Genomic DNA, 27,575 nt, shown 5'->3' with positions numbered 1-27,575 from the left:
TGTGGGACCTTGTCAAATGCCTTACTAAAATCCATGTAGACCACATCCACTGCACTACCCTCATCAATCCTCCTTGTTACTTCCTCAACAAATTCAATCAAGATAGTAAGACAGGACCTTCCCGTAACAAATCCATGCTGACTATCCCTGATCAATTTGTGCCTTTCCAAGTGGCAGTTTACCCTATCTCTCCTAACAGTTCCTAACAGTCAGGAACAATTACACTTCCTAACAGTTGGCTGACCCTCCCCCCACCCCCAATATCCAGCGATACTTACAGTCTGCATTCTTAATGGATTGCTTCTTCTGGGAAGGTTTTGAAATGACTTTGATGAATTTACTGTAGAAGGTGCCGATCTCTTGGCCATTCCCGAGGAAGAGTCTTAAAACTATCCGAAAGTGTTTGCGTTTGTCGGCATCAGATATGTACAGTGCTTTAGCACAGCCGAACCTCTGTAGGAAAACAAATAAGATAAACTAAAAGGTACAATTTTAAAGGGGGTACAAAGGCATCAGAAAGATCAGGGATTCACCTACACAAATATTTGAAGTTGATAAAGCTGTTAAAAAAGCATAAATAGAGGCATAGAAGCAATGCTGAACCTTAATAAATGACGGGTTCAGCCTCAGCTGGAGTACTGTGTCCAATTTACACTCCACTCTTTAGGAACAATATCAAGGTCTTGGAAAGGGTGCAGAGGAGATTTGCTCGAGTGGTACCAGGGATGAGGAATTTCAATTACACAGAGAAACTAAAGAAGCTGGAATTGCTCTCCTTACAGCAGCGAAGGTTAAGGGAAGATTTAATGGAGGTGTTCAAAATGATAAAGGGGGTTGATAGGGTAATTAAGGAGAAAGTCTTTCCACTGGCAGAGAGTCGGTTAACCAGGGGACACAGAGTTAAGGTGACTGGCAAAAGCACCAGACGGCAGATGAGAGAATTTACTTTACTCAGTGAGTTGTGATCTGGAATGTGCTGCTTGAAAGGGTGGAGAAGCAGATTCAATAGTAACTTTCAAAAGAAATTTGAAAAATACTTGAAAAAGAGAAAAGTTACGGGGCTATGGGAGTAAAAGCAAGGAAATGAGACTAATTGGATAACAAATAGTAGCGGCACAGGGGCACAGTGGTTGGGCGGACCAGTGGCGCAGTGGTTAGCACCGCAGCCTCACAGCTCCAGCGACCCGGGTTCAATTCTGGGTACTGCCTATCCGGAGTTTGCAAGTTCTCCCTGTGACCACGTGGGTTTTCACCGGGTGCTCTGGTTTCCTCCCACTGCCAAAGACTTGCAGGTTGATAGGTATATTGGCCATTATAAATTGCCCCTAGTATAGGTAGGTGGTAGGGGAATATAGGGACAGGTGGGGATGTGGTAGGAATATGGGATTAGTGTAGGATTAGTATAAATGGGTGGTTGATGGTCGGCACAGACTCGGTGGGCCGAAGGGCCTGTTTCAGTGCTGTATCTCTAAATAAATAAAGGCACAATGGGCATTTTTTTGTGCCGTAACCTTTCTATGGTATTGGATAATCAAAACAATTAAACCACCAAAGCTGAGCTTGTGACGCTCCTTGCCTCCAGATTTCCGAAGTTGTCCGCTTCAAATCACCAAGCCGTTAAAGTTTCTGGTCTGCGTATTTGTAGTGTGCTCATTAACTGTTCGTGTCGATTTTACGCTATTTTAACAGTTTGACTCTTTCAAAGGAACTTCAACCCCCAAAGCTCTTCCCTGACTGAAGATATCTGACGGGATGCCCTTGTAGCATAGCATTGCTTGTCTTTAAAATTACTGACCTACTCTAGCTCCTGGTCGGAACAGTCTTTATTTCAAAATTCTCATCCTTGTTATCAAATCCCTCCATGGTTTTGCCCCTCCCTATCTGTAACCTCCTCCAGCCCCACAACCCTCCGAGATATCTGCACTTATTTAATTCCGGCCTCTTGAGCATCCCCGATTTTAATCACTCCACCATTGGCAGCCAAGCCTTTAGTTGCCGAGGCCCTAAGCTCTGGAATTCCCTCCCTAAACCTCTCTGCCTCCATACCTCTCTCTCTCTCTTCTCCTTTAAGACATTCCTTAAAACAACCTACCACTGGCCAAGCTTTTCGTCAGCTGTTCTAATATCTCCTGATGTGTCTCAGTGTCAAATTTTGATTGGTAACACTCCTGTGAAGTGCCTTGGGACGTTTTGCTATATTAAAGGCACTATATAAATGTCAGTTGTTGTTGTTGTTTGAAAGGTTAAAAGCTAGAAGTCAGCCGAGGATGATGGATCAGACGATAAGCAATTCCCATTCACATCACTGACCAGTGAACGCTATTGAATTATGAAAATCTTAATCATCTAACACTCACAAGTGAGAAAGAATATAGAAAACAAAATAGACTGTTAAGGAAAGAACTGGGAGGTAACAGGGTCAATTTTTGTCTGCTGAGAGCCCAATAGAGACCCAGTTTCCAGGACTTGGGGTAAAAGTACAAGAGGTGGAAATCTGGAATGCTGCTCTGCCTCCTTGTCAAAGAATCATAAAATTACAGCACAGAAATATGACATTCAGCCCATTGTGTCTGCGCTGGCTCTTTGAAAGAGCTGTTGTGCTTAGTTTCACTGCTTTTTGTCCGTAACCCTGTAACTTAATGTATCTTTCCCGGGATATCCTCAGCATGGCTGGTAAATGGCCATCTGACCACTAGCAGGAGCATATAGGTCAAGAGTGAGTGACATGGAATGTGATGTCACAATGCTTCCCACGCCACCTTCCCGGGGGGGGATTCTGTCTGATGTCCGCTAGCAAACTAGCCCACCCAAAAAACCCGAATCCTAACTGCAGACCCCAATCCTATACCCTAAGTAATTTAACCCATACCCTAACCGTTAAGTCCAAACCTTAATCCTAACCCTAACTCTGACCTGTCGGTCACCTCACAAGCCTCAACCCTGATCTTAACTAACCTGAACTAACCCTAACAGCCCTTAGCATAGCCTAACAGCCCAATTGTAATCCAATTCCTAAATCCTGACCCTTCACCCAACTCACTGACTCTAAACACTATCTCCCCCTCCCTATAACCCGAATCCTACTCTAAAACCCTCACCCTAAATTCTATGCTCCTTATCTTGGTCTTATGCACAACTAGTCTTTCGACTAGATGCACCCGCTTGAAAGTAATTTAAATATGCCATGACTCCAATTATAAACCCAGGTCCCTGGGTCAGGTTGCTGTGGTCAGGTTGCTGGGTCAGGTTGCTGTGGTCAGGTTGCTGTGGTCAGGTTGCTTTGGTCAGGTTGCTGGGTCAGGTTGCTGGGTCAGGTTGCTGTGGTCAGGTTGCTGTGGTCAGGTTGCTGTGGTCAGGTTGCTTTGGTCAGGTTGCTGGGTCAGGTTGCTGGGTCAGGTTGCTGTGGTCAGGTTGCTGGGTCAGGTCCCTGGGTCAGGTCGCTGGGTCAGGTTGCTGGGTCAGGTCCCTGGGTCAGGTTGCTGTGGTCAGGTTGCTGTGGTCAGGTTGCTGGGTCAGGTTGCTGTGGTCAGGTTGCTTTGGTCAGGTTGCTGGGTCAGGTTGCTGGGTCAGGTCGCTGGGTCAGGTCGCTGGGTCAGGTCGCTGGGTCAGGTTGCTGTGGTCAGGTCGCTGGGTCAGGTCGCTGGGTCAGGTCGCTGGGTCAGGTTGCTGTGGTCAGGTTGCTGTGGTCAGGTTGCTGGGTCAGGTCGCTGGGTCAGGTCGCTGGGTCAGGTTGCTGGGTCAGGTTGCTGGGTCAGGTCCCTGGGTCAGGTCGCTGGGTCAGGTCGCTGGGTCAGGTTGCTGGGTCAGGTTGCTGTGGTCAGGTTGCTGTGGTCAGGTTGCTGTGGTCCCTCAGGGACAGAGGTTTTGTAAGGTCAGAGGGCAGCCAGTAACCACTGGCACCTGTAGCAAGCTAAGTTTTATCGATGTTTAGGGGGAGTGAGCCATGGGTGAGAGTTTGAGATCACTGGGTTACTGTCTGTAGCAGAGACCATCAAAAGGAAAGAAATTGCATTTCTGGATCACCTTTCACAACCTCAGGACATCCCGAAGCGCTTTACAGCCGATGAAATACTTCTGAACTGAAGCTACTATTGCAATGAAACAAACATGGTGGAAATGACCGGATAATCTGTTTTAGTGATGTTGGTTGAGGGATAAATATTCGGCCATCCTGGTCCTCTTCGAAATAGTGCAGTGGGATCTTTTATGTCCACCTGAGAGGGCAGACTGGGCCCCGGTTTAACATCTCATCCAAAAGATGGCACCACGTGCAGTGCAGCACCCCCTCAGTACTGCACTGGGAATGTCAGACTAGATTTTATGCTGAAGTCTCTGGACTTAGGAATTAACTTCAATGCCAACAAACTCTGCTGGAGACTTTAAGCTCTCCGGGACCGCACAGCTTTCTGGTCCCGACTGTGGATTTTCAGGTGCCCCTCACCCAACAAATTTAAAGCAGCAGAACTGGGGACAAACAGGTGGGCACTGGCAAGATTATCGGCAGCTTGCAAAAAGTAACCGTTCAACCCACCCCCGTGTGTGATAGAATGCCAGGGCCAATGACTTTAAAGAATAGACACTACAGTATAGAAACAAGCACGTTTCCATTCTTACCTTGGAGTCCGGCTGTTCTTCAAAGTTGATTTTCAATGCAGCTTCCTGTCTGTTGGCCATGCTGTCCAATCCCATGTACCCACAGAGCCGACAGCTCGCTTCATTGAGACCACATACTGAAACAAAAATTGGTGTCGGTCACCTCACGAGGTAAATTGGCTAACACTCAGTCCATCTAGACGAGGGCAGGTCTGGACAAAGGTCTGCTCCACCATACCACATCTGTCTCTCTCCCCCAACATCTGCGACACAATGACCGGGGCACTGTTGGCCCCTGTATTTCCACAGACCTTCTGCCATCATCCCACTGTAACTCGGAAGGTGGTGTTACCCTGTCCAGGAGGGTAACCAGTCTTTGCTCCACATTTCCGGGACAAGGTTACGGCAGAGCAGTGGCCTTGACAGTCTGAGGGAATTTGGGGTCGAGGGTCCTGTTCCAAAGAAACAGAAGATTCTCTAAATATCCACCAGTAAAAGGATTCCCAATTTTCATGGTCAGGCCTCACTTGAAGTTGATTGGCAAGCTGCCAACGCCCAATGAGTAGTGGGGGAGGGGGAGCTGAAAATCACTTCCGCAGAACCATGCCAGATGTTAAATGTTAAAGGTAGAAGACTCGGGATAGGGAGGAGGGACGAAATCTAATGGGAGGCACTGCTTGGCTGGCAATTCCTTGTGGCCTCAGAATGATCAGGGGACACGGAGATTTTGGACCTGTTTTCGCAGCAGCCCTTTAAGGAATGCTGGTTAGGCTGCTCTCGACTGGGTACTAATTGGTGGAACTGCTGATTGGTAGCTGAAGATTGTGTGGAATCCTGCTACCAGCATAGGGCCCCTCTTTAAAAATTTGTTGAAAAGGCTCCTGCCTGTTTCAGCCGTTGACCATTGCAATTCCCACTCAAAAGTCAAATCAAGCAGATTCCAAGGTCTTCTCGCGTGCGGTAAGTTTTTAATTTCCGTCTCTCTACCACTGTGTTTTCCAATGTGACCAAGATGGTAGCCGTTACCAAAATCATTCCCTTCTCACCTACACTTGTGTAAATCAAACAGCAATCCCAGGAATGACGCACAATACTTGTTGTGTGAAGTAGTTACTCTTGCTGCACAGAATAACTGGGCATCACAAAGGACAATCGGACATTGAACGGAACCTAGCAATATGTGCCAACTTTCCTGATCTTTATCCGGAAAATTCCATAACATCCTCCAACACCCTCGACAGCATTCTAATAAACTCTGAAGCAGTACCGAACGAAAATCATTTTACCAAAACAGTCGCTTTTACAAATATAGCCGTAATGCAAGAGGAATATCTGTTGCTACACCTTAACTATCCAAAGATAACAACATTGCAAAAACAGTTATCACCAGCCTCTTAAAGCCTAAATAGATTGCTGGCTTGCACATTATTTGGAGTTACAAATGGCCTTTTCATCTCTAGGAATTGGAATCAACTCCAAAATACGCCATGTATGTTTCTTCTCTGATAGTTCAATGAGTCTAAGGGATGGAAACTCAGTTCCAAGTCACAGAAACATAAAAACAGGGAGAGGCCATTCAGCCCCTCAAGCCTGTTCTACCATTCAATCAGAACATGGCTGTCCTGTACCTCAACTCTATTCAACAGGCCCTTAGCATCTACAGCCTTTTTTTTACAGGGGAGACAGAATTCCAGATTCCACTACCCTTTGGTGTGAACAAATGCTTTCTGATTTCACTCCTGAATGGTCTCGCTCTAATTTTAAGATAACGCCCCCTTGTGCTGTATTCACCCACCTGAGGAAGTAGATTCTCTATCTACCTTATCCAGTCCTGCATGAATCCATAGCATACAACAAGATAACCTTCACCGTCATTCTCACTCCAAGAATGTTGGATTGAGAAATTAAAAATGTCAGCAACACGTGAGCTTTGCTTCAGGTTCAGGTTACAGTGCGTTACTGGAGAAACGCAGAAGGAGATTTCCCTTTCATCTAACCCACACTACACAGTAATAACTGAATTTGATACTGGGGTTTTAAAATATTGAACCCCCTCCTGCACAGAAATAAATTTTGCAAAAATTTTAAGTTATTTTTCTGACAGCAATGCCCTTTCTAAAGAACCTGCCAGCAGTCCGATCCCCTCAGCAGACCTCTAGGCTCCCAAGGCACATATCAGAAGCTACATGAAGCTCCCTGTTCAACAGTCCAAGGAATCGCTGCAACCATCACCTGCTTACACAACAGCAGCATACAAACAAACACTGCCTCTCTTGTGGATATACTTTGCTCTGTAATCTCAAAAATGTATTAATCTGGATGTAAAACCTAATTCTGCTTCTTTGCCACTGTGATATAAGTTATTGGGCAAGGGTGTAAGCATGAGAGAAGGGATTAAAATTGTTCATCAACAAAAGGTATTGCTTCTCTGCCTGGTGCTCCATACTCTTTCCTTCTGTTACATCTCCCAGTCCGGATCACCACAGAGCCCAGTCCTGATTAAAGCAGAGCTACATTGCCAAGAAATGCTATGCTTGGACTGGGGTAATCCTGGATCAGGATTTCTCCAATCCTTAGGTGCGAACCTTATGGCCCAGTCCACTTAATAAGTCAGTCAGAGATCCAGTTTAAACAAAACTAACAGAATCCGAGACTCCAGACTGAAACCATTAGTGTTCTAAATCGTCCCATTGCCTCCATGTTAAACTTGGCAGAAGGTTGGCGATGTTTTGTGGACACAGCTTTGCTAAAAGCAGATAACTGAGAAGCATTTCACGCTTAGGTTGGGAATTCTATACATTGGCAATAAACAGGAAGTGGCCGGGTGCGAGGGAATACTCAGATTGGCTCACAATCATGCTTGGATCACCAATATATTTCTCCAAAGTGGATTTACGTGTTTTCAAGCTAGGTCACAATGGTGGGAAAAGGAATGGGTTTATTAAAGAAGGACAAAGTAGTTTAATCTGTTTCTAATACCGCCAGAAAGCTCAAACCTCGTGGCAACTTTTCGGGCTGAATTTTTCAGGCCCCGCCGGGGATGGGAACAGAAGCGGGCAGGGCCTGAAAATACCAATGCCGACCAACATGTCGGTCTCGAGACTCCATTCCCGGCGCCGGAAATGTTCACCGGGGTGGGGGAAGGGCAGGACATTGATCCTGTCCGTCACCCGATTAAGGGCAATTACAGTTGTTAAGGAGCTTATTATAAGCTCATGAAAGGGGGATGTTGAAATTGTCATGGGGCACATGGGTTACACACGCTGTCTGGAGCTGACCAGCTGAAGGGAGGCGGGTACAGAATGGGGGACCAACCATGGCTGCACCAGGGAATTACCCCGGCCAAATACGAGGGTCCGCAGGGCAAAGAGGGAATCGGTCTTTGAGAAAGAGGTGCCCTTGGCACGGGGCAGGTGGTGGGGAGAGAGGGCAGTCAGTTCTCAGGTCGGGTCCAAGGCTGCCAGTCACAATAGGACAGCCACCTGCCCACAAGGAATGCTGCGACTGGAAATGGGGGCACGACTCTCAGATTATAGGCTCAGTGGCAATGAGGGGCAACACCCTCCGCAGAAAAGGCAGAGCCGCAACCGGCAGGAGGGCACGGAGAGGAAAGAGAGGCAGGAAGGCAACGCAGGCCATACCCTCAACACAGGATCTACCGCTGAAGATGGAGCTTCCTGGAGATGACCCAGACCCACAGATGCAGGAGAATGCGACTCTACAATTTGATGATCACAGACATCTGTGACCTTGTTGCCAAAGACCTCACACCTCACAGTAATGCTTGCCATGCCCTGCTAATAACTGTAAAAGTCACTATGGCCTTGAACTTCTTTATTTCTGGCTCCTTCCAAGGAGCAGCTGCAGACCTTTAAGGCATCTTGCAAACGGCTGTACACCATTGCACCTCGCAGGTTACTGACGCCCTCTTGCCAGAGCTGGACAGTACATTCAAGTTACGACAGATGCAGCTTCACAGAAACAGAGGGCATTAGATTTTGCTGCCATTGCTGGATTCCCCCATGCGCAGGGCATCAAGGTACCTAGTGACTGTCCAATCAGATTCATCAACAGGGAAGGACTTCCACTCCCTCAACTTTCAGAAGATCTGCAACCACAACAAGAGCTTTCTCCATGTTTACCTGGTCACTGCTATGACTCATAGAAACATAGAAAATAGGAGCAGGAGTAGGCCATTCGGCCCTTCAAGCCTGCTCCGCCATTCATTATGATCATGGCTGATCATCCAACTCAGTAACCTGTTCCCGCTTTCACCGGCATACCCTTTGATCCCTTTATCTAACTCCTTCGTGAAAACATACAATGTTTTGGCCTCAACTGCTTTCTGTAGTAGCGAATTCCACAGGCTCACCGCTCTCTGGGTGAAGAAATTTCTCCTCATCTCAGTCCTGAGAGGTTTCTACCATATCCTTAGACTATGACCCCTGGTTCTGGACTCCCCCACCATCGGGAACATCCTTCCTGCATCTACCCTGTCAAGTCCTGTTAGAATTTTACAGGTTTCTATGAGATCCCCCCCTCACTCTTCTGAACTCCAGCAAATATAATCCTAACCGACTCAATCTCTCCTCATACGTCAGTCCCACCATCCCAGGAATCAGTCTGGTAAACCTTTGCTGCACTCCCTCTATAGCAAGAACATCCTTCCTCAGATAAGGAGACCAAAACTGCACACAATATTCCAGGTGTGGCCTCACCAAGGCCCTGTATAATTGCAGCAAGATATCCCTGCTCCTGTACTTGAATCCTCTCGCTATGAAGGCCAACATACCGTTTGCCTTTTTTACCATCTGTTGCACCTGCGTGCTTACCTTCAGCGACTGGTGTACGAGAACACCCAGGTCTCGTTGCATATTCCCCTCTCTCAGTTTATAGCCATTCAGATAATAATCTGCCTTCCTGTTTTTGCTACCAAAGTGGATAACCTCACATTTATCCACATTATACTGCATCTGCCATGCATTATCCCACTCACTCAACTTTTCTAAATCACTCTGAAGCCTCTCTGCATCCTCCTCACAGCTCACCCTCCCACCCAGTTTTGTGTCATCTGCAAATTTGGAGATATTACATTTAGTTCCCTCATCCAAATCAGTAATGTATATTGTGAATAGCTGGGGTCCTAGCACCGATCCCTGCGGTACCCCACTAGTCACTGCCTACCATTCGGAAAAAGACCCATTTATCCCTACTCTTTGTTTCCTGTCCGCCAACCAATTTTCTATCCATCGCAATACACTATCCCCAATCCCATGCGCTTTAATGTTACACGCTAATCTCTTATGTGGGACTTTGTCGAAAGCCTTCTGAAAGTCCAAATAAACCACATCCACTGGCTCCCCCTCATCAACTCTACTAGTTACATCCTCAAAGAATTCTAGTATTTATATTTTTTTATATTTAGAGATACAGCACTGAAACAGGCCCTTCGGCCCACCGAGTCTGTGCCGACCAACAACCACCCATTTATACTAACCCTACAGTAATCCCATTTCCCTACCACCTACCTACACTAGGGGCAATTTACAATGGCCAATTTACCTATCAACCTGCAAGTCTTTGGCTGTGAGAGGAAACCGGAGCACCCGGGGAAAACCCACGCAGACACAGGGAGAACTTGCAAACTCCGCACCGGCAGTACCCAGAATCGAACCCGGGTCCCTGGAGCTGTGAGGCTGCGGTGCTAACCACTGGATTCGTCAAACATGATTACTCTTTTGTAAATCCATGCTGAATCTGCCCGATTCTACCACTGTTCTCCAAGTACTCTGCTATAAAATCTTTGATAATGGACTCTTGAATTTTCCCCACTACTGACGTCAGGCTGACTGGTCTATAATTCTCTGCTTTCTCTCTACCTCCCTTTTTAAATAGTGGGGTCACATTAGCTACCCTCCAATCTGTAAGAACTGTTCCAGAGTCTATAGAATCTTGGAAGATGACCACCAATGCATCCACTGTTTCTAGGGCCACTTCCTTAAGTACTCTGGGATGCAGACCATCAGGCCCTGGGGATTTATCAGCCTTCAATCCCACCAATTTCCTCAACACCATATCTCTACTAATACTGATTTCTTTCATTTCCTCTCTCTCACTAAGCCCTGTGTTCCCCAACATTTCTAGTATGATATTTGTGTCCTCCTTTGTGAAGACAGAATCAAAGTATGCATTTAGTTGGTCAGCCATTTCTTTGTTCCCCATAATAAATTCCCCTGTTTCTGACTGTAAGGGACCTGCATTTGTCTTCACCAATCTTTTTCTCTTCATATACCTATAGAAACTTTTATAGTCAGTTTTTATGTTCCCCGCAAGCTTGCTCTCATACTCTATTTTTCCCTTCTTTAATCAATCCCTTGGTCCTCCTTTGCTGAATTCTAAACTGCTCCCAATCCTCAGGTCTGTTGTTTTTCCTGGCAAATTTATATGCCTCTTCCTTGGATCTAATGCTATCTCTAATTTCCCTTGTAAGCCATGGTTTGGCTACCTTTCCCATTTTACTTTAGTGCCAGACATGGATAAACAGGGATGACTCCATCATCCTCCACCAATCCAGGTTGCCTCAGATATTCACTCCAACCCCCAAATCTGTGAATGGATCCTTGGGGACAAGGGACATCCCTTGAAGACATGGCCACTCACCCCTGTAGGGGAGCCCAGATGGAGGCACAGAGACAGTACAACAAATGCCACCTGTTCAGCAGGACAACCACTGAGCAGAACATCAGGCTTCTGAAGATACGATTCCTGTGCCTGGACCAGTCGGGTGGTGCCTCAACTACCCTCCTGCCAGGGTCATTGTGGTGGTCCGGGGAGGTGTGGACCTTGAGGACATTGAGGCCCTGGAAGGAGACAGCTCATCGGGGATGGGGAGGAGTAGGAGCAGGAGGTAAGACAGGACGAGCAAAAGGAGGTGGGGGGAGATGATGCTGAACAGAAAGGTGCCCCAGCTGCACAAAGAGGTGAGTGGGCACAGCTCGGGGCGAGAAGGGCCTCCTTCCTCTTCCCTCACGGCCTCCAGCATTGACATTCAGGTCTGCATCTGAGAACCTAGTGGCAGCCCTGCCCCGCTTGCCAGGCCTTCAGCTTTCCAGAGACATCTGGTTCGACTCCAGTGCTGTCTAAGACTCTGACAGTCTCTGCAGCTTTCCTCTTTCTGTCCAATGGCAGCCTCAGTAATGGCTCCCGTGGTGAGTTTAAATTGGGCCCATACTTCCCCTAACCAGCTTTTGTTCCCTCAGCCTCCAATTGCACAGCAAACCCATCTCCACATCAATTAAGAGATCCCACCACCACCTGCACCCCCCTCCCCCACCAACCCCATCCCCGACCCGTGAAAATCGTGATGCAAATCAGTTTTCTGATGGGGGCGGTTTCGGGGCCTGGAAACACTTCAGGGGGCGGCACAGTGGTGAAGTGGTTAGCACTGTAGCCTCACAGCTCCAGCGACCCGGGTTCAATTCTGGGTACTGCCTGTGTGGAGTTTGCAAGTTCTCCCTGTGTCTGCGTGGGTTTTCTCCGGGTGCTCCGGTTTCCTCCCACATGCCAAAGACTTGCAGGTTGGTAGGTAAATTGGCCATTATAAATTGCCCCTAGTATAGGTAGGTGGTAGGGAAATATAGGGACAGGTGGGGATGTGGTAGGAATATGGAATTAGTATAAATGGGTGGTTGATGGTTGGCACAGACTCGGTGGGCCGAAGGGCCTGTTTCAGTGCTGTATCTCTAAACTAAACTTTCTGTTTGCAATCTTTTCAGCAGTGCAGTTTTTACAGGGTTTAAACATGTAATATTTATACAGAGGTTACTGTGTCAAAACAGCAATGTTTCGAAGAAAAAAGCAGCATATTGTGTTTTTATTTTTTGGTGAGAAAGAGCTTCTGTTTGGTGAAATGCTTTTGGAATTCATCGAAGGACAATACTGATAGAAATTCAGGAGAAACATCTTTACCCAGAGAGTGGTTAGAGCAAATAGCATACATGAGGGATAGTGAAATACAAGGTGACGTTGATCGGGGGAGATGAAGTAGAGTGAGAGGGAGGACTTCTTGTGGAGCATAAACACTGGCATAATCCTGTTGGGCCGAATGGCCTCTCACCGTGCTGTGAATTCTTTATGATACTTCCCTCATTTTAGGCACCCAATCGTTGCTATCAAGCAATCTGAGATCTAGCCAACTGCACAGTGCACTGTTTGACAGTCTGCTCTAAAAATAGGCCTCAACCAGAAATGGGCAGTGCCTGCTGCACCAAAGTAGCACTTCCATTCTGACACACTTTCCATCAAGTGTGAAATGCCCATTTGTCACCAGATTTTGGGCACCATTTTACCATGTGCCATGCTCACTAGGAACTGTCTTGGTGTTGGTCCAAACTCATTTCTCATCCAATCCTGCAGCCAAACAACAGAGGAAACCTTCGCCCTATTGATCAGAACCAGGTCCTAGAGGTGAAAGGTCAGTGTTCTCATCCACTATACCAAACTGCCTGAAATACTACTTCTTTTTAATGAACATTTTAAAAAATTATAATACTTCATCTAGTGCATCCATAACCCTGTAAATTCAACCTCTCTCCAGGTCACTCAGTTCGAGAAATGTGGGAGTGGGCCAATTTGGAAATTAGAAATTCCTGGGGGAAGGGGGAAGAGGAATTTTCCAGGTTTTTTGCCTCCTAATTGGCCTTGGATTTTTATCCTGTGTTTTTTTTGCCTCGGCCAAGAGATTGCATGACTGTTGCTGGAGAGGCGATTGTCAAAGAGCTGGCACAGGTACAATGGGATGAATGGCCTCTTTCAGTGTTGTAAGGTTCTGTGAGAATTCAATCATGAGGCTTCAGCATCATGACTGTTGGTGGGATGGGATTGATGGGTTAGATGGGCCTTTTCTGTCTGTCATATTCAACAACAACACAAAAACTCAGCCCCTTAGCTAACACCTTTCTACCTAACCTTTCTTCTATTCATACATGGGTCGTGGGAGTCTGACAAGGCCAATATTTATTATCCATCCTCAATTGTCCTTGAGATGGGTGATGCTGAGCCAATTTCTTGAATACAGCTGAGTCGCTGGCTAGGCCACTTCAGAGGGCAGTTAAGAGTCAACCACATTGCCGTGGGTCTGGAGTCACATATCGACCAGACCAGGTAAGGAGAGCAGATTTCCTTCCCTGAAACCAGTTGGGTTATTATGACAATACAGCAGACACTTGGTCACCATTACTGATATTAGTCTTTCTTTTTATTTAATTAACTGAACGTAAATTCCTCAGTTATCATGTTGGGATTTGAATTTATTTATTTATTTTTATTTCCAAAATATACTTTATTCATAAAAATCTGTAAAAATTACATTGCCAAACAGTTTCCAAACAGCACCAAAAAATACAAACATTGCAAGGGAGATCAGTTTCCTTCAAGACTGTCATGAGTTTCTTCCCAACCCTTCCGTTACACAATTGTCATGTCAATTACAGTTTTACATTTACAGCAATTGAGAATATTAACGATATAGTTCGAGGGGTTTCCCATGGATCCAGCCCCTCAGTCCAGCTTGGTGGGGGAACCTTACACTGTGGTCTTTCCCCATTGAACCTTTGCTGCGGCTGCCCCAAGCTTTAGTGCGTCCCTCAGCACGTAGTCCTGGACCTTGGAATGTGCCAGTCTGCAACATTCGGTGGTGGACAACTCTTTGCGCTGGAAGACCAGCAAGTTTCGGGCAGACCAAAGGGCGTCTTTCACCGAATTGATAGTCCTCCAGCAGCAGTTGATGTTTGTCTCGGTGTGCGTCCCTGGGAACAGCCCGTAGAGCACAGACTCCTGTGTTACAGAGCTGCTTGGGATGAACCTTGACAAAAACCACTGCATCTCTTTCCACACCTGCTTTGCAAAGGCACATTCCAGGAGGAGGTGGGCGACCGTCTCTTCCCCACCACAGCCAACGCGGGGGCACTGTGCAGAGGGGGCGAGACTTCGGGTGTGCATGAAGGATCTGACGGGGAGGGCCCTTCTCACCACCAGCCAAGCTACGTCTTGGTGCTTGTTTGAAAGTTCTGGTGATGAGGCATTCCGCCAAATGACTTTGACGGTCTGCTCGGGGAACCATCCGACAGGATCCACCGTTTCCTTTTCCCGTAGGGCCTTGAGGACATTCCGTGCAGACCACTGCCTGATGGACCGGTGGTCAAAGGTGTTTTTCCGCAGAAACTGCTCCACGAAGGATAGGTGGTACGGCGCCGCCCAACTGCACGGTGCGTTCCGCGGCAATGTGACCAGGCCCATCCTTCGCAACACCGGGGACAGATAGAACCTCAGCACGTAGTGACACTTGGAGTTTGCGTACTGGGGATCTACACATAGCTTGATGCAGCCGCACACGAAGGTGGTCATCAGGATGAGGGCCACGTTGGGTACATTTTTCCCGCCCATGTCCAGAGATTTGAACATCGTGTCCCTCCGGACCCGGTCCATTTTACATCCCCAGACGAAGCGGAAAATGGCTCGGGTGACTGCCACGGCGCAGGAGTGGGGTATGGGCCAGACCTGCGCCACGTAGAGCAACAACGTGAGTGCCTCGCACCTGATGACCAGGTTCTTACCCACAATGGAGAGAGATCGCTGCCCCCACATGCCCAACTTTTGTCGTACCTTGGCTACTCGCTCCTCCCATGTTTTGGTGCACGCCCCGGCCCTTCCGAACCATATCCCCAGCACCTTCAGGTAATCTGACCTGACGGTGAAGGGGACAAAGGATCGGTCAGCCCAGTTCCCAAAGAACATGGCCTCGCTCTTGCCGTGGTTAACTTTGGCTCCCGAGGCCAGTTCGAACTGGTCGCAGATGCTCATCAGTCTGCGCACGGACAGCGGATCCGAGCAGAAGACGGCGACGTCATCCATGTACAGGGAGGTTTTGACCTGAGTGCCTCCGCTGCCTGGGATTGTCACCCCTCTTATGCTCGCATCCTTCCTAATAGACTCAGCAAAGGGTTCAATACAGCAAACAAACAAGACCGGGGACAGAGGACAGCCCTGTCTGACTCCAGATTTGATCGGGAAACTTTCAGATTCCCACCCGTTGATTGACACTGCGCTACTGATGTTTGTGTAGAGCAGTTGGATCCAATTGCAGATTCCCTCCCCAAACCCCATTTTGGAAAGCACGTCCATCATGTAGGTGTGCGATATCCTGTCAAAAGCCTTCTCCTGGTCCAGGCTGATGAGGCAGGTGTCCACCCTCCTGTCCCGTACGCAGGCGATCATATCCCTGGGATTTGAATTTATATTTCAAGATCAATAATCCAGGCCGCTGGATTACTAGTCCCGTAACATAAACACTATACTGCCATGCCTCTTACAGGTACTCCTCTCAGTCAATCTTGCCATTGCATGCAGATCCTGAATAATAGATTGCCTTCAAACACAGCATAATTGTTCAGTAAATACCCTGGTTAACATTAAGACTGCCTTACATTTCAGTTGCTCATGTTTCATTCTCCATCCTGGGCCGGTCAGGTAAACAGATGGTGGAGGACAGAAAAACCTAAATGGAATTTTAAAGAAAAGCCTTCTATCAGTCAAGTTAATAGATTGCTGTTGGCTGGTATTGCCAGTGAATGAATTTTTCTCTCTCTCTCTGACTGGTTCTTGTAAGTAGATTTTGTCCCCGATGTACTCTGCTCGATTAGGGGAACTGTCACATTAGGAATCATTCACTTTATAAGTCATTGCAGTCAGTGATGTCTGACTACAATGAACTGAAGCCATGGAAAGTGCACATCTCTTGTGAGCTCTGAAGTAACTTCCAAAGAAGGTTAAAAAATACACATATATTATTGTCTTAGGTCTCAGATCTAACGCCATGACGTCTTACCTCTTTTCACTCCCATATGATTTCTGAGCAACTTTAGCATGTAGAATCAGCACGGTCTGATCAGGCCGTTGCTGGAGGTATTGGCGAACATTGTCACGGGTCACAATCGGCTGATCGGGGCCAGACCTAGAGAGGGATAGAATGATATTATAATGGGTCATGTTTGATGCTGCAGATCTGCATACTTGCTAACTATATGTCAAGGGCAGTAATGTCAAATCCTTTCTTCCTGGAGTCCCAGTCTCGGGAATGCTTCAACAAGCAAGAGGACACATGCCGACTTCTGGTTTCCACATGTGCCACTGCTGGATATCTACAGAGTGAAGGTCAAATACCAAGAGGAAAGGAATAAAAAGGACCTACAGGACTGGCAGTTCCTTAACTTTAGAAGAGACTTTCACTCATTATAGGCTGGGATAACCCACACCACCCATCCACCCAACCCACACCACCCATCCACCCAACCCACACCACCCATCCACACAACCCACACCACCCATCCACCCAACCCACACCACCCCACCCCCCATTTTCTAATGGCATTTCCATTGCTTTCTCTTACTGACAGTCAGTATGAGAGAGTAAAGGTCCGCTACCTGACCCAAACCCAACGGGACCTGACGACATGTGTCGGGTTCGGGTCGGGTCGGGTCGCACTTCCGGGTCCAGCATTCGGGGTCGGGTCGCACTTCCGGGTCCAGCATTCGGGCTTGGGTCGGGTCGGGCTGGATCGGACATGCTTTATCACCACGTCAGGTTAAGTGACTTTAATGTTCATTTACTTTTTGGACTTTAAAGGTGGTTTTCTTACAGTTATTTTAAACTTGTGCAAGTCAGGAACAAAGTGAAAAACGGAAGGTAAGTTAACTGATGGTCAGGTCGGGTCGGGTCGAGCACGGGAAAAATTGGAAGGACTCGGGCCGGGTCGGGCTCGGGGTCGGATGGGGTTCTGTCGGGCTTGGGTCGGGTCTCATTTGCAGACCCGAGCAGGCCTTTAGGAGAGAGGAGGAACTGTGCAACCACACAGCTGGGCAGAATCACACAACAAGGCTAGATCCCAGCATAATCACACAACAAGGCAAGATCCCAGCACAATCACACAGCAGGGTGGAATCCCTGCACAAACGCACAGCAGAGCGTAATCCCAGCACAATCGCACAGCAGGGCGGAATCCCAGCACAAACACACAGCAGGGCGGAATCCCAGCACAAGCACACAGCAGGGTGGAATCCCAGCACAAACGCACAGCAGAGCGGAATCCCAGCACAATCACACAGCAGGGTGGAATCCCAGCACAAACGCACAGCAGAGCGGAATCCCAGCACAAACACACAGCAGAGCAAGATCCCAGCACAATCACACAAGAAGGCAGAACCCCACCAGAATAAATCAACAGGGCAGAATCCCAGCACAAACGCACAGCAGGGCGGAATCCCAGCACAAGCACACAGCAGGGCGGAATCCCAGCACAAACACACAGCAGGGCAGAATCCCAGCACAAGCACACAGCAGGGCAGAATCCCAGCACAAGCACACAGCAGGGCGGAATCCCAGCACAAGCACACAGCAGGGCGGAATCCCAGCACAAGCACACAGCAGAGCAGATCCCAGCACAATCACACAAGAAGGCAGAACCCCACCAGAATAACTCAACAGGGCAGAATCCCAGCACAAATGCACAGCAGGGCGGAATCCCAGCATAAATGCACATCTGGATTGACCAGTCATTGACATTGGGCACAATGCAGTCATATTGGGGCGCTTAACTTAGTTGCAGACCCAGCTCCATCACTCCAGGGAAGGCCTGTAAATCCCACGGCAATGTAAAAGGAACAAACTCTTGGTTCTGATGAAAGGTCACAGACCTGAAACGTTAACTCTGCTTCTCTCTCCACAGATGCTGCCAGACCTGCTGAGTATTTCCAGTACATTCTGTTTTTATTTCAGACTCTTGGTGTAACTGGTCCATGGTGCACTTTTCCTGACTTTTGCACCTAGGAAATAATCATTCCTTGGGGGAAGAGATCAAAGAAATTAGCCTTGATATTTTTTCTTGAACGACTTTTAAGTTTTGGTGAGGGACATTGTCTTTGTGGACTGGTTTATGTCTGATGTCTGCGGTTCATTCAGAACGAACCCAGGGACGAGGACGTGCTGTTAAGGTTCCTCATTGCCTATGAGAGAGCATAAGTCACTGTTCATGAGAACCTTTTCCCTGCAGTGAAATGAAAGGTAAGCAATGCATTGGAGTTCTTGTAATGGAAATCTTTCCAAAAATGAAAATATTCCTGTGCCAAGAGTCTCGCTCCCTCTGTCAGTTCTCAGTTGAGTGTTACTGTCAGTTTGATCAAAGAAGGATCAAATTCTGTTACAGTAACCCGTCAGTTAGCCTGAACATGACTGCATTCTTGACATTAATTCAAGGAGCCTGTGATCAATGATCAATACCTTGTCAGCTCCTTTATGTTGTGAGCCTGACCAGCTCCAAACTGATTACTTTGTTAAAATTATAGCATCGTACAATGATACAGCACAGGAGGCCATTCAGCCCATTGTAACTGTGTCAGCTTTTTGAAAGAGCTATCCAATTTGCCCCACTCCCCTACTGTTTTCCCATAGCCCTGCCAATTTTTTTTCCTTTTCAAGTATTTAATTCCCTTTTGAAAGTTACTATTGATTCTGCTTCCACTGCCCTCTCAAGCAGTGAGACATTCCATGTCTTAATAACTCGCTGGGTAAGGACTGTGATTATGAGGCCTCTCCACTGCAGAACTGAAATGAAGGTTTTTTTAAACATGCAATTAAGAGATTCATGTATAACATTTGGACTGAGAGCCAAACTCGTTGTTTTGCTTTCATTGAGTTCTGCTAAATTTACCAGAGGTCATTTAAGTCATGTTCTGCAGTTTCAAGGCCGTTTGTGACTCACCATTCGTCAATGGTCCAAGCAGCCAAATGTCATGTTTGAGGCTCGACAGTGAGGTTTAATAGATTCTTTAACCATGGGGGAGGGGTCAGCTTTGCCGTTAAGTCTGATCCTGACTCACATACAGCACTTTGCTGAAGGAAATCATTAGATAGAGATCGGGAGTGGGAATTGAAGGTGATGGCAAATGGCCAGCAATTGGGAATGGGAAGAGATCAGCAGTTGGAATGGATAGGGATGCGTATTGCTTCATTTATTCTCTGGATGTGGATGTCACTCGGCAAAGCTGCATTTATTTCTATGCTGTCAGAGATGTAATTTACTCCACATAAACACTGGGAAAAAGAAAGACTTGCATTTCTCTTGCATCTTTCACAAACACAGGGCATCCCAAAGTGCTTTACAGCCAATGAAGTACTTTTGAAGTGTAGTCACTCTTGTAGTGTAGGAAACGAGGCAGCCAATTTGCTCACAGTAAACTCTCACAAACAGCAATGTGATAATGACCAGAGAATCTGTTTAGTGAGGTTGATTGAGAGATAAATATTGTCCAGGCCACCAATGATGACTCCCCTGCTCTTCTTCAAAATAGTGCCATGGGATCTTTTACATCCAGCTGAGAGGAGAGACAGAGCCTTGGTTAAATGTCTCATCTGAGGGACAGCACCTCCAACAGTGCAGCATTCCCTCAGTGCTGCACAGGAGTGTCAGCATTGATTTTTGTGCTCAAATCCTGGAGTGGGTTTTGAACCCACAATGTTCTGACTCAGGTGAGTGTGCTACCCACTGATGGAAATATCAAAGGCAATGGATAGACATTCGGACTGAGACTGGATAGAAATTGAGAAGGGATGGCGATCAGGAATGACAATGGATAGTGATTGGGAATGAACAGAGATAAAGAATGGGAAAAGATAGCATTGGTAAGAAAAAGTGATCAGCACTGGCTAATTATTCCACACACTAACCGAGGGGAGCTAAGTCAAACTGTAGCAACGTCGCTGGCCTTTCCTGCAGGCTGAGATCAACAAATTCATCACAGACCTGCAACGAAACCTTCATCATCTGTAAGGCATCCAACACTTGGGAGGGGTGGTGGGATAGTGCATGCAAGAGTGAGTCACTAAATTAATATGAAAACAGACTCTACATAAATATAATATTAAAATACAGGTTGAAATTAGTAACTGAGACAAGGCTCATGTTGACTGTTTCAATACCAAAAGACAGAAATGCAGTAAGTGTGGGTTTTATGTCTGTACTGTGGGTGCAAGATTATTTGAGACTGTTTAAGAATTATTTATATTGAGTCCTAAGCTTCAAAATTGTACCAGTGTTATCACTGTGAGTCACTCCTGAAATAGACTGTATTCGGGGTTTCAGATGGCTTGGTCTGATATATGATCCCAAATCTGAGGAGGTGGCTCCAGACTTCAGTTGTGGGGGCAGCGAAGGACTGATCAGAAGATAGCCTCATGCACCACAGTTGAATGCTGACAGTATATACAGGAATATACTACTCCCCATCTGTCCCAAACTTTCTTGTCTCTATTTTGTTGATATAACTCTCTGAGAGCATGGTGTTCACTCAGCTCTGGCCTCTCAATCATCCCCCTAGTTCCCTTTGGCCCACCATTGGCACCTATGCTTCAGTTGCCCAGGATGTAAGCTCTGGAACTCCCTCGTTAAACCTTCCCGCCTCTGTTGTACGTTTGGTTGCTATGCTGCCGCCTTAATACACTAAGTTAGTCTAGCTTAGAGAGATTCCTTAGTCTTGAGTACTTAAAACATTAACCTTTATTACATTCTAACTATGTACAGCTTCACATCAGTCTGTGTGACTCCTCTGAAGCCATGCTGCATCTCTCTTCAAGTCTCTCTCACCTGTGATCTCTTACATCATCATGGTAGGAGATATTCTTTACACTTTCTCAATATTAACCCTTTCAGACCCTTATACTACAGTTTCTCTCCCCTCCTTTAAACTCCTTCATTAAATCAATATTTTCACCAAGCTTTTAGCCATCCTTCCTAATATCTCCTTTGATCCAGTATCATTTTTTGTCTGATTACACCCCTGTGAAGCACCTTGGGACATTTCCTACATTAAAGGTGCTATATAAATGCATTATTATTCTCTAAATGTTCTTGCTCCTTTTTAACTCCAGGCTTCACCGTGCAAACTCATCCTTCTCCCTCCATCCTCACTGTATTGATATTAAGCTCTCACAAACTGTCTCCTAAGGTAACCATCATTTTCAACAATCTCAAACTGTGACATTCTGCACTTATTATTATGGAATCATAGAATGATGCAGCCCATCGTTCCTGAAGAGCTATCCAATTAATCCCATTCCTCTTTCTACAAGCCATAGGCTTTTAAAATCACAAACTTGGTTTCACTGTCTCACACTATTTTTCCAATTGGATCTGCTGTGTTGTCAGAGATGGCATGTTTTCCGCAGAAACATTGGGAAAATCAATGCCATCATTTTGTCCCTGAGCACAAATTCTGCCCTCTGACCTCTGACTTCATCCTCTACTGCAACCATTAATTTACAGCCTTGGTGAGCTGAGCTTCCGACCCCATACCCTCTACCCACCTGATATCGCTTTCCTTGGTATAGCGTCCATTTTTCCATTGACATCTCTGCAAATTACCTTGGAACAGTTTTCTACATTAGAGGCATTACATCTAGTTACCTCTTAACCTCCCTGAGAACTTGTTGGTGAACATCATGAGCAATTCTGATAGAATAAATAAGGAGAAACTGTTTATATCGAGAGGAGGGGCAATAACCAGCGGGCACAGATTTAAAGTAATTGGCAAAAGAGCCAGAGGGTAGATGAAGAGAATATTTTTTGCACAGTGCATTTTTATAATGAGTGGAAGCAGATTCAATAGTAACTTTCACAAGGGAATTGGATAATTACTTGAAAAAGAGACATTTGCAGGGCTACGGGGAAAGAGCAAGGTATGAGTGGGAATCATTGGATAGCTCCTTTAAGGAGCTGTCACAGGCACGATGGGCTGAATGGTCTCCTTCTATGCTTTAAGAATGTATGATTCCTAATGCAGACTAACCTCTTTTGGCATTCTCATTCTCACTCACAGACAATAATATCAGTAAAATAATATTCAATTTATTTTCAGGATTTATCATGTATCAGCCCCTCCTAATTTATTCAGTGCATCACATTTCCCTACTAAACATCTTTTTATTACCCATATATTTTCTCACTGACATATCATGGTGATATAAGTACATGTGCGACTATACAAAGCCTTCACTGGATTGCCGAATTAGATTTATATTAGACGCTGTCTCAAAGTGCTTTGTTTATTTAATAAATGTCAGGGACAGCTCAATACCTCAAGTGAATTAATGCAGAATGTATCTGTCTTAATAACTAACTTAAATGAGGAAAGACGGATCCCTTCAAGCAGTTTACAAACCATCAATTCATATTTTATGGCCAGGATTTATTTTTGTTTCTGAGCTTGCCAACCCATAATTTCACACCCATTAAAGGGAGCGAGTGGAAAATCACAGGCTAGTGAATGCAGAAGTGGAAATCCCCAGTCAGTTAAGTTTCCGGATCTGCACAGAAGGATCCCAAAACAGTGTGTCAGTCCTGACCTCCTGCAGTGTTGCAGACAAACTTCCCAAATACACAGCCCCATTGACTCACTTGGAGCAACGCAGTGGGGAGCTCTGTCTCAAACATCAGAGGGCCCACAATTGCACTGAGGGTTTTGGGACCAAAGAGTTAAGGGACAGAAATTTGTCACGTGTGGGAGAGCAGAGTGGGAGATATAGCACTGGCCGCCTGATATTGAGTTCCTCCATAGCATCAATTGTGGCTTAGTAATTGCACTGACCTCAGAGTCAGAAGGTCATAGACTTGAGCACAAAATCGAGGCTGACATTCCTATTGAAGTACTGAGGGAGAGCTGCACTGTCAGAGGTGCTGTCCTTTGGATGAGATGTTAAACTGAGGCCCAGTCGGCTCTCTCAGGTGGATGTAAAAGATCCCATGGCACTAATTTGAAGAAGGGCAGCAGGGAGTTCTCCCTGGTGTTCAGGCCAATATTTACCACTCAATCACATTATCTGGTCATTTATCACATTGCTGTTTGTGGGATGTTACTGTGCGCAAAGTGGTTGTCGCTTTTCCTACAGTACATCAGTGGCTACACTTCAAAAGTACTTTCCTGGTTGTTAAACATATTGAGGTCATGAAAGGTGTTATATAAATGCAAGCTTCTCATTTTTCATTTTGATTACTAAAAAAAAACTAGCTGACCTCCAATGGCATTGCACACAGGATGTGCGAGGGTATGTTCTTTTATCATGAAGTTCGGATGTTGTAGCATTGGTCACTGCAGGAGCTGGTTATTTGGGAAAGGCATGGGAGTAATTGGGGAAGTAAGGAGTTACCGGGGTCATGAGCATTGAGAAGGAAAGTACTGAGAATTTAATACTTGGAATATGTTGGAAAGGAGGGAAACGGGTAGTGAGGTGAGGGAATTTGGGTGGTGAGGAGTGGGATAAACAGAATGGAAAGTTGAGAATTTGGGTTGGTGAAAAAGTCTGTGGTGAACAGGTTTTTGAAGAAAAAAACAGCAGGAGAAAAAGAGGTTGAGGGGAAAAATGAGAGAAAGAGGGGAATGGAACTCAATGAAAGAAACTGTGACAATGAGGAACAGGCTTTTACAAATGTATGGGAAACAGACTTTTAAAACGACTGCAGGGAACCGCTGTTCAAAAAACGCCTGGAGAGCACAGCTCAAACACCCAAAGACCAGAAAAGAACTTCAAACAGCACAAAGTGCAGATTCAGCAGAACAATATACTGGGGCTTGAAGGGTTAAGTGAAGCCAACAGGCTGCATAAACCTGGCTTGTATTCCCTCGAGTTTAGGTGATCTAATCCGAAGAATTTAAAATAATAAAAGGATTTGATAGGGTAGATACAGGGAACCTGGTGAATCACAAAACCCATATTAGAAACTGGGCCCTACCTGTATCATTATGTGTTCCTGGAATGTGACAAAGTAATAATTAATGCTCATCCCTCATTGCAGTGAGAGTATTAAGGGTGAGACTGGAGTCACATGTACACCAGACAAAGTATGGGGCAACGAGTTTCTTTCCCATTAGTGAACCAGTTGGGTTTTTACAACAAAAAGGCAGCTTTCATGCACATTTTCTGTTGCCAACCCACAAATTACTGAATTAAACTACACTGCAAGCCCTGGTGGGAACTTGAACTTGTAACCTCTGAGTTGTCAGCCTCCTACCACAATCACTAGGCTACTTCTGGTGACTTATTTCCAATCAAAGTAGGTCAAAAACAGAGAAACGCAGCAGGTCAGTCAGCGTCTGAAAGGCAAAAGATAGGTTAACCTTTCATCACAACATTAGGGAATCATCCGAAAGACAAACCTATCTTTTTTTTATTCCAGATAATCACCATCCTAGGGAAAAGATTTCAGCTAAGGGTCGATTCTCCAAGTCGGGGGCTGTCTACATTAAATTGATGGAAAGTGTGTGTGGGGAGGGGGGGAGCTGGGGTGAGTGGGTTACAATTTCTGGACCTGTGCTTCCAGCTGGACCACTTTTCCCCAGGGCTCTTGAACAAGGAATCAGCTCCCTTGTCACTATCTGCTAGTAATTTTGGAAACACAGTGGGGAGACATCATAACAAAAGCATAAACAACAAGAACAATCTTCCTGTTATATTTAAGGCATCACTAACACATTGGAGACATTGGAGATTTTCCCACCTACTGAATATTTTTGAGCTTATTTCCTCTAATTCATTCTTCCAAAAATTTCATTTGGCTCTACCTCCCATCGTGTCGACTTAAGTCACAAAAGAACTTTTAATTTGTTAACACCCAAATTGAGCAAGAAAATAAAAAATCTTCAAAACTTTTTTTGATATCAAATTTAAGAAAACAGAAAAAATACCCAAACATTTCTTAAACTCTTTTTCTATTCATTCACAGGATGTCGGAACTCCTGCAGTGATGTCCTGGGACTGAGATGATTGGCCTCCAACAAACACAACCATCTTCCTTTGCGCTAGGTACAACTCCCAACTAGTCGAGTGTTTTCCTGCGATATCCATTGACTCCAGTTTTGCTAGGGCTCCTTGATGCCATACTCGGTCAAACGCTGCCTTGATGTCAAGGGCAGCCACTATCACCTCACCTCTGGAATTTAGCTCATGTCCATGTTTGGACCAAGGCTGTAATGAGGTCAGGAGCCAAGTGGTCCTAGTGGAATCCCAAACTGAGCATTGGTGAGTAGGTTATTGGTAAGTACCGCTGGAGAGCGCTGTCAATGACACCTTCCATCACTTTGATGATTGAGTGTAGGCTGTTGGGATGGTAACTAACCTGATTAGATTTGTCCTGCTTTTTGTGGACAGACCATACCTGGGCAATGTTCCACATTGTCGGGTAGATGTCAGTGTTATAGTTGTATTGGAACAGCTTGGCTAGTGCTGGAGCACAAATGTTCAGCACTACAGCTGGAAACCATAACCTTTGCTTCATCCAGCATTCATCTCCCTGACAACATAATAAACTTCCAATTAAAAAAAAAATTATTTCATGAGATGTGGGCGTCACTGACAAGGCCAGCATTTGTTGTCCATCCCACATTGCCTTTGACAACTGAATGGCTTGCGAGGCCATTTCAGAGGGCAATTCAGAGTCAACCACATTGCTTTGGATCTGGAGTCACATGTAGGCCAGACCAGGTAAGGATGGCAGATTTCCCTCCCTAAAGGGCATCAGTGAGCCAGATGTTTTTTTCTTACAACAATCGATGATAGTTTTATGGCACCATTACTGAGACTAGCTTGCAATTCCAGATTTTTTTATTAACTAATTGAATTTAAATTCCACCAGCTGTTGTGCTGGGACTTGACTTGTGTTCCCTGAGCCTCTAGATTACTAGTTCAGTGACATTACCACAAAGCCAGTCTCTCTACCTTGGTGTGGACAGGAGCTTACCAGATTAATTCTGCAATGAAGGGTAACATTTTTAATGTAATTGTACAACAAAAAAAAAGGCTTGGTACTTTTCCCCACTTCTAGTTTTCAATTGGCAATAAATAAATCCGATTCACAGAACGTTCACTGCAATTCTCAAAGGAATTCCCTTGACAAGAAAATGCCCCACAGAAAATATATCTATTTTGATTGACTTATCAGTTCCAAAAAAAATTCACGCTAGTGAATTTCATCCCTGTCGCCAGGTTTCTGAGCTGCGAACTCTCTGCAAGAAATCCTAGACAGTGTCTAACTTTCCTCCAGTGGGTTTTCAATGGCACATTCATCCGAACTCTCTGATCCCTGACCCTCTGAGCATTCCAGAGGGAGTGGTTCACTTACCCCTGGCCAGGGCAATGTATTAAAAACCTGCCTCACGTTCCTCCCCTTCTACTCTTAGACAAAAACCCAACCCGAAGATTTATTTGAGTGGTTCAGGCAGAAGAGAGAGTGCAGTTTTATCTCTTGTATTCATTCACAGAACCCCCTGAGTTCTTGTCTACATTGTCCACCTATTCATTCATTGGATTTCCAGAAGCTACAAACTAGTGGATATCTCCGAGCTTCTGTGTGTCTGTGTGTTTTACTTTTAATTCATTGAAGAAGGGTTAAAGCAAACACCCGTGGACAGTTTTTTTTTTATATATAGATTTTTTTTAAATATCTTACCTCTGCCACAAGGCCGTCCTTGGAAGGTTCCTGTCGCTCTCCGGCTCTCTCCGCGGTTCAATCGGGATCCTCCGCCGCCTTTCAGTGCTCTCAGTCCGGAACAGGTGAGTGTGTGCTCCCGCTGGGGTGAAAACACGGTCTCTGCCCGAAGCATCCCTTTGCTGGACTGAGTGGGAAAGGGGCAGAGAGAGAGAGAGAGAATTGTTTTTATTTCATTCTGATCTGAAAATGATGTTGGATTCAAACAGATTGTTTGGGGTCGGGGGGGAGGGGGGATGCAGAGAAACTTAAATGTCCCACATCAAATTGTCACTAATTAAAAATAAAAGTGCCTTCAAAATTAGAAAGTTGGCTTGCAGAAATGAGCACAGGCTAAAGGCATATTAGAAAACCCTTGAAGAAGTTACAGCCCTCTGTTTGGACAGGGTGACTGGT

General features: G+C 45.8%; 2 protein-coding genes across 2 annotated transcripts in view; one reads left to right on the top strand and one right to left on the bottom strand.

Annotated features, from left to right (window-relative positions):
* rbpjl (recombination signal binding protein for immunoglobulin kappa J region-like) overlaps positions 1–27,575 on the bottom strand; it is a 71,220-nt gene that overhangs the window by 21,311 nt on the left and 22,334 nt on the right. Inside the window, exons 2-6 of the mRNA XM_068048631.1 lie at positions 27,141–27,306; positions 16,478–16,603; positions 16,077–16,147; positions 4,615–4,730; positions 279–453 (exon numbers count right to left, since the gene is read on the bottom strand). Coding sequence (XP_067904732.1) covers positions 279–453; positions 4,615–4,730; positions 16,077–16,147; positions 16,478–16,603; positions 27,141–27,306 — 654 coding nt within the window. The remainder of the gene's footprint in view (positions 1–278; positions 454–4,614; positions 4,731–16,076; positions 16,148–16,477; positions 16,604–27,140; positions 27,307–27,575) is intronic.
* matn4 (matrilin 4) overlaps positions 26,884–27,575 on the top strand; it is an 83,789-nt gene continuing 83,097 nt past the window's right edge. Inside the window, exon 1 of the mRNA XM_068048632.1 lies at positions 26,884–27,244. The gene's annotated coding sequence lies outside the window, so the exon portion shown is untranslated. The remainder of the gene's footprint in view (positions 27,245–27,575) is intronic.

The sequence above is a fragment of the Heterodontus francisci genome, chromosome 16 (assembly GCF_036365525.1).
Source record: "Heterodontus francisci isolate sHetFra1 chromosome 16, sHetFra1.hap1, whole genome shotgun sequence".
Classification (NCBI taxonomy): Eukaryota; Metazoa; Chordata; class Chondrichthyes; order Heterodontiformes; family Heterodontidae; genus Heterodontus; species Heterodontus francisci.
This window is presented reverse-complemented; position numbering and strand designations above follow the sequence as displayed.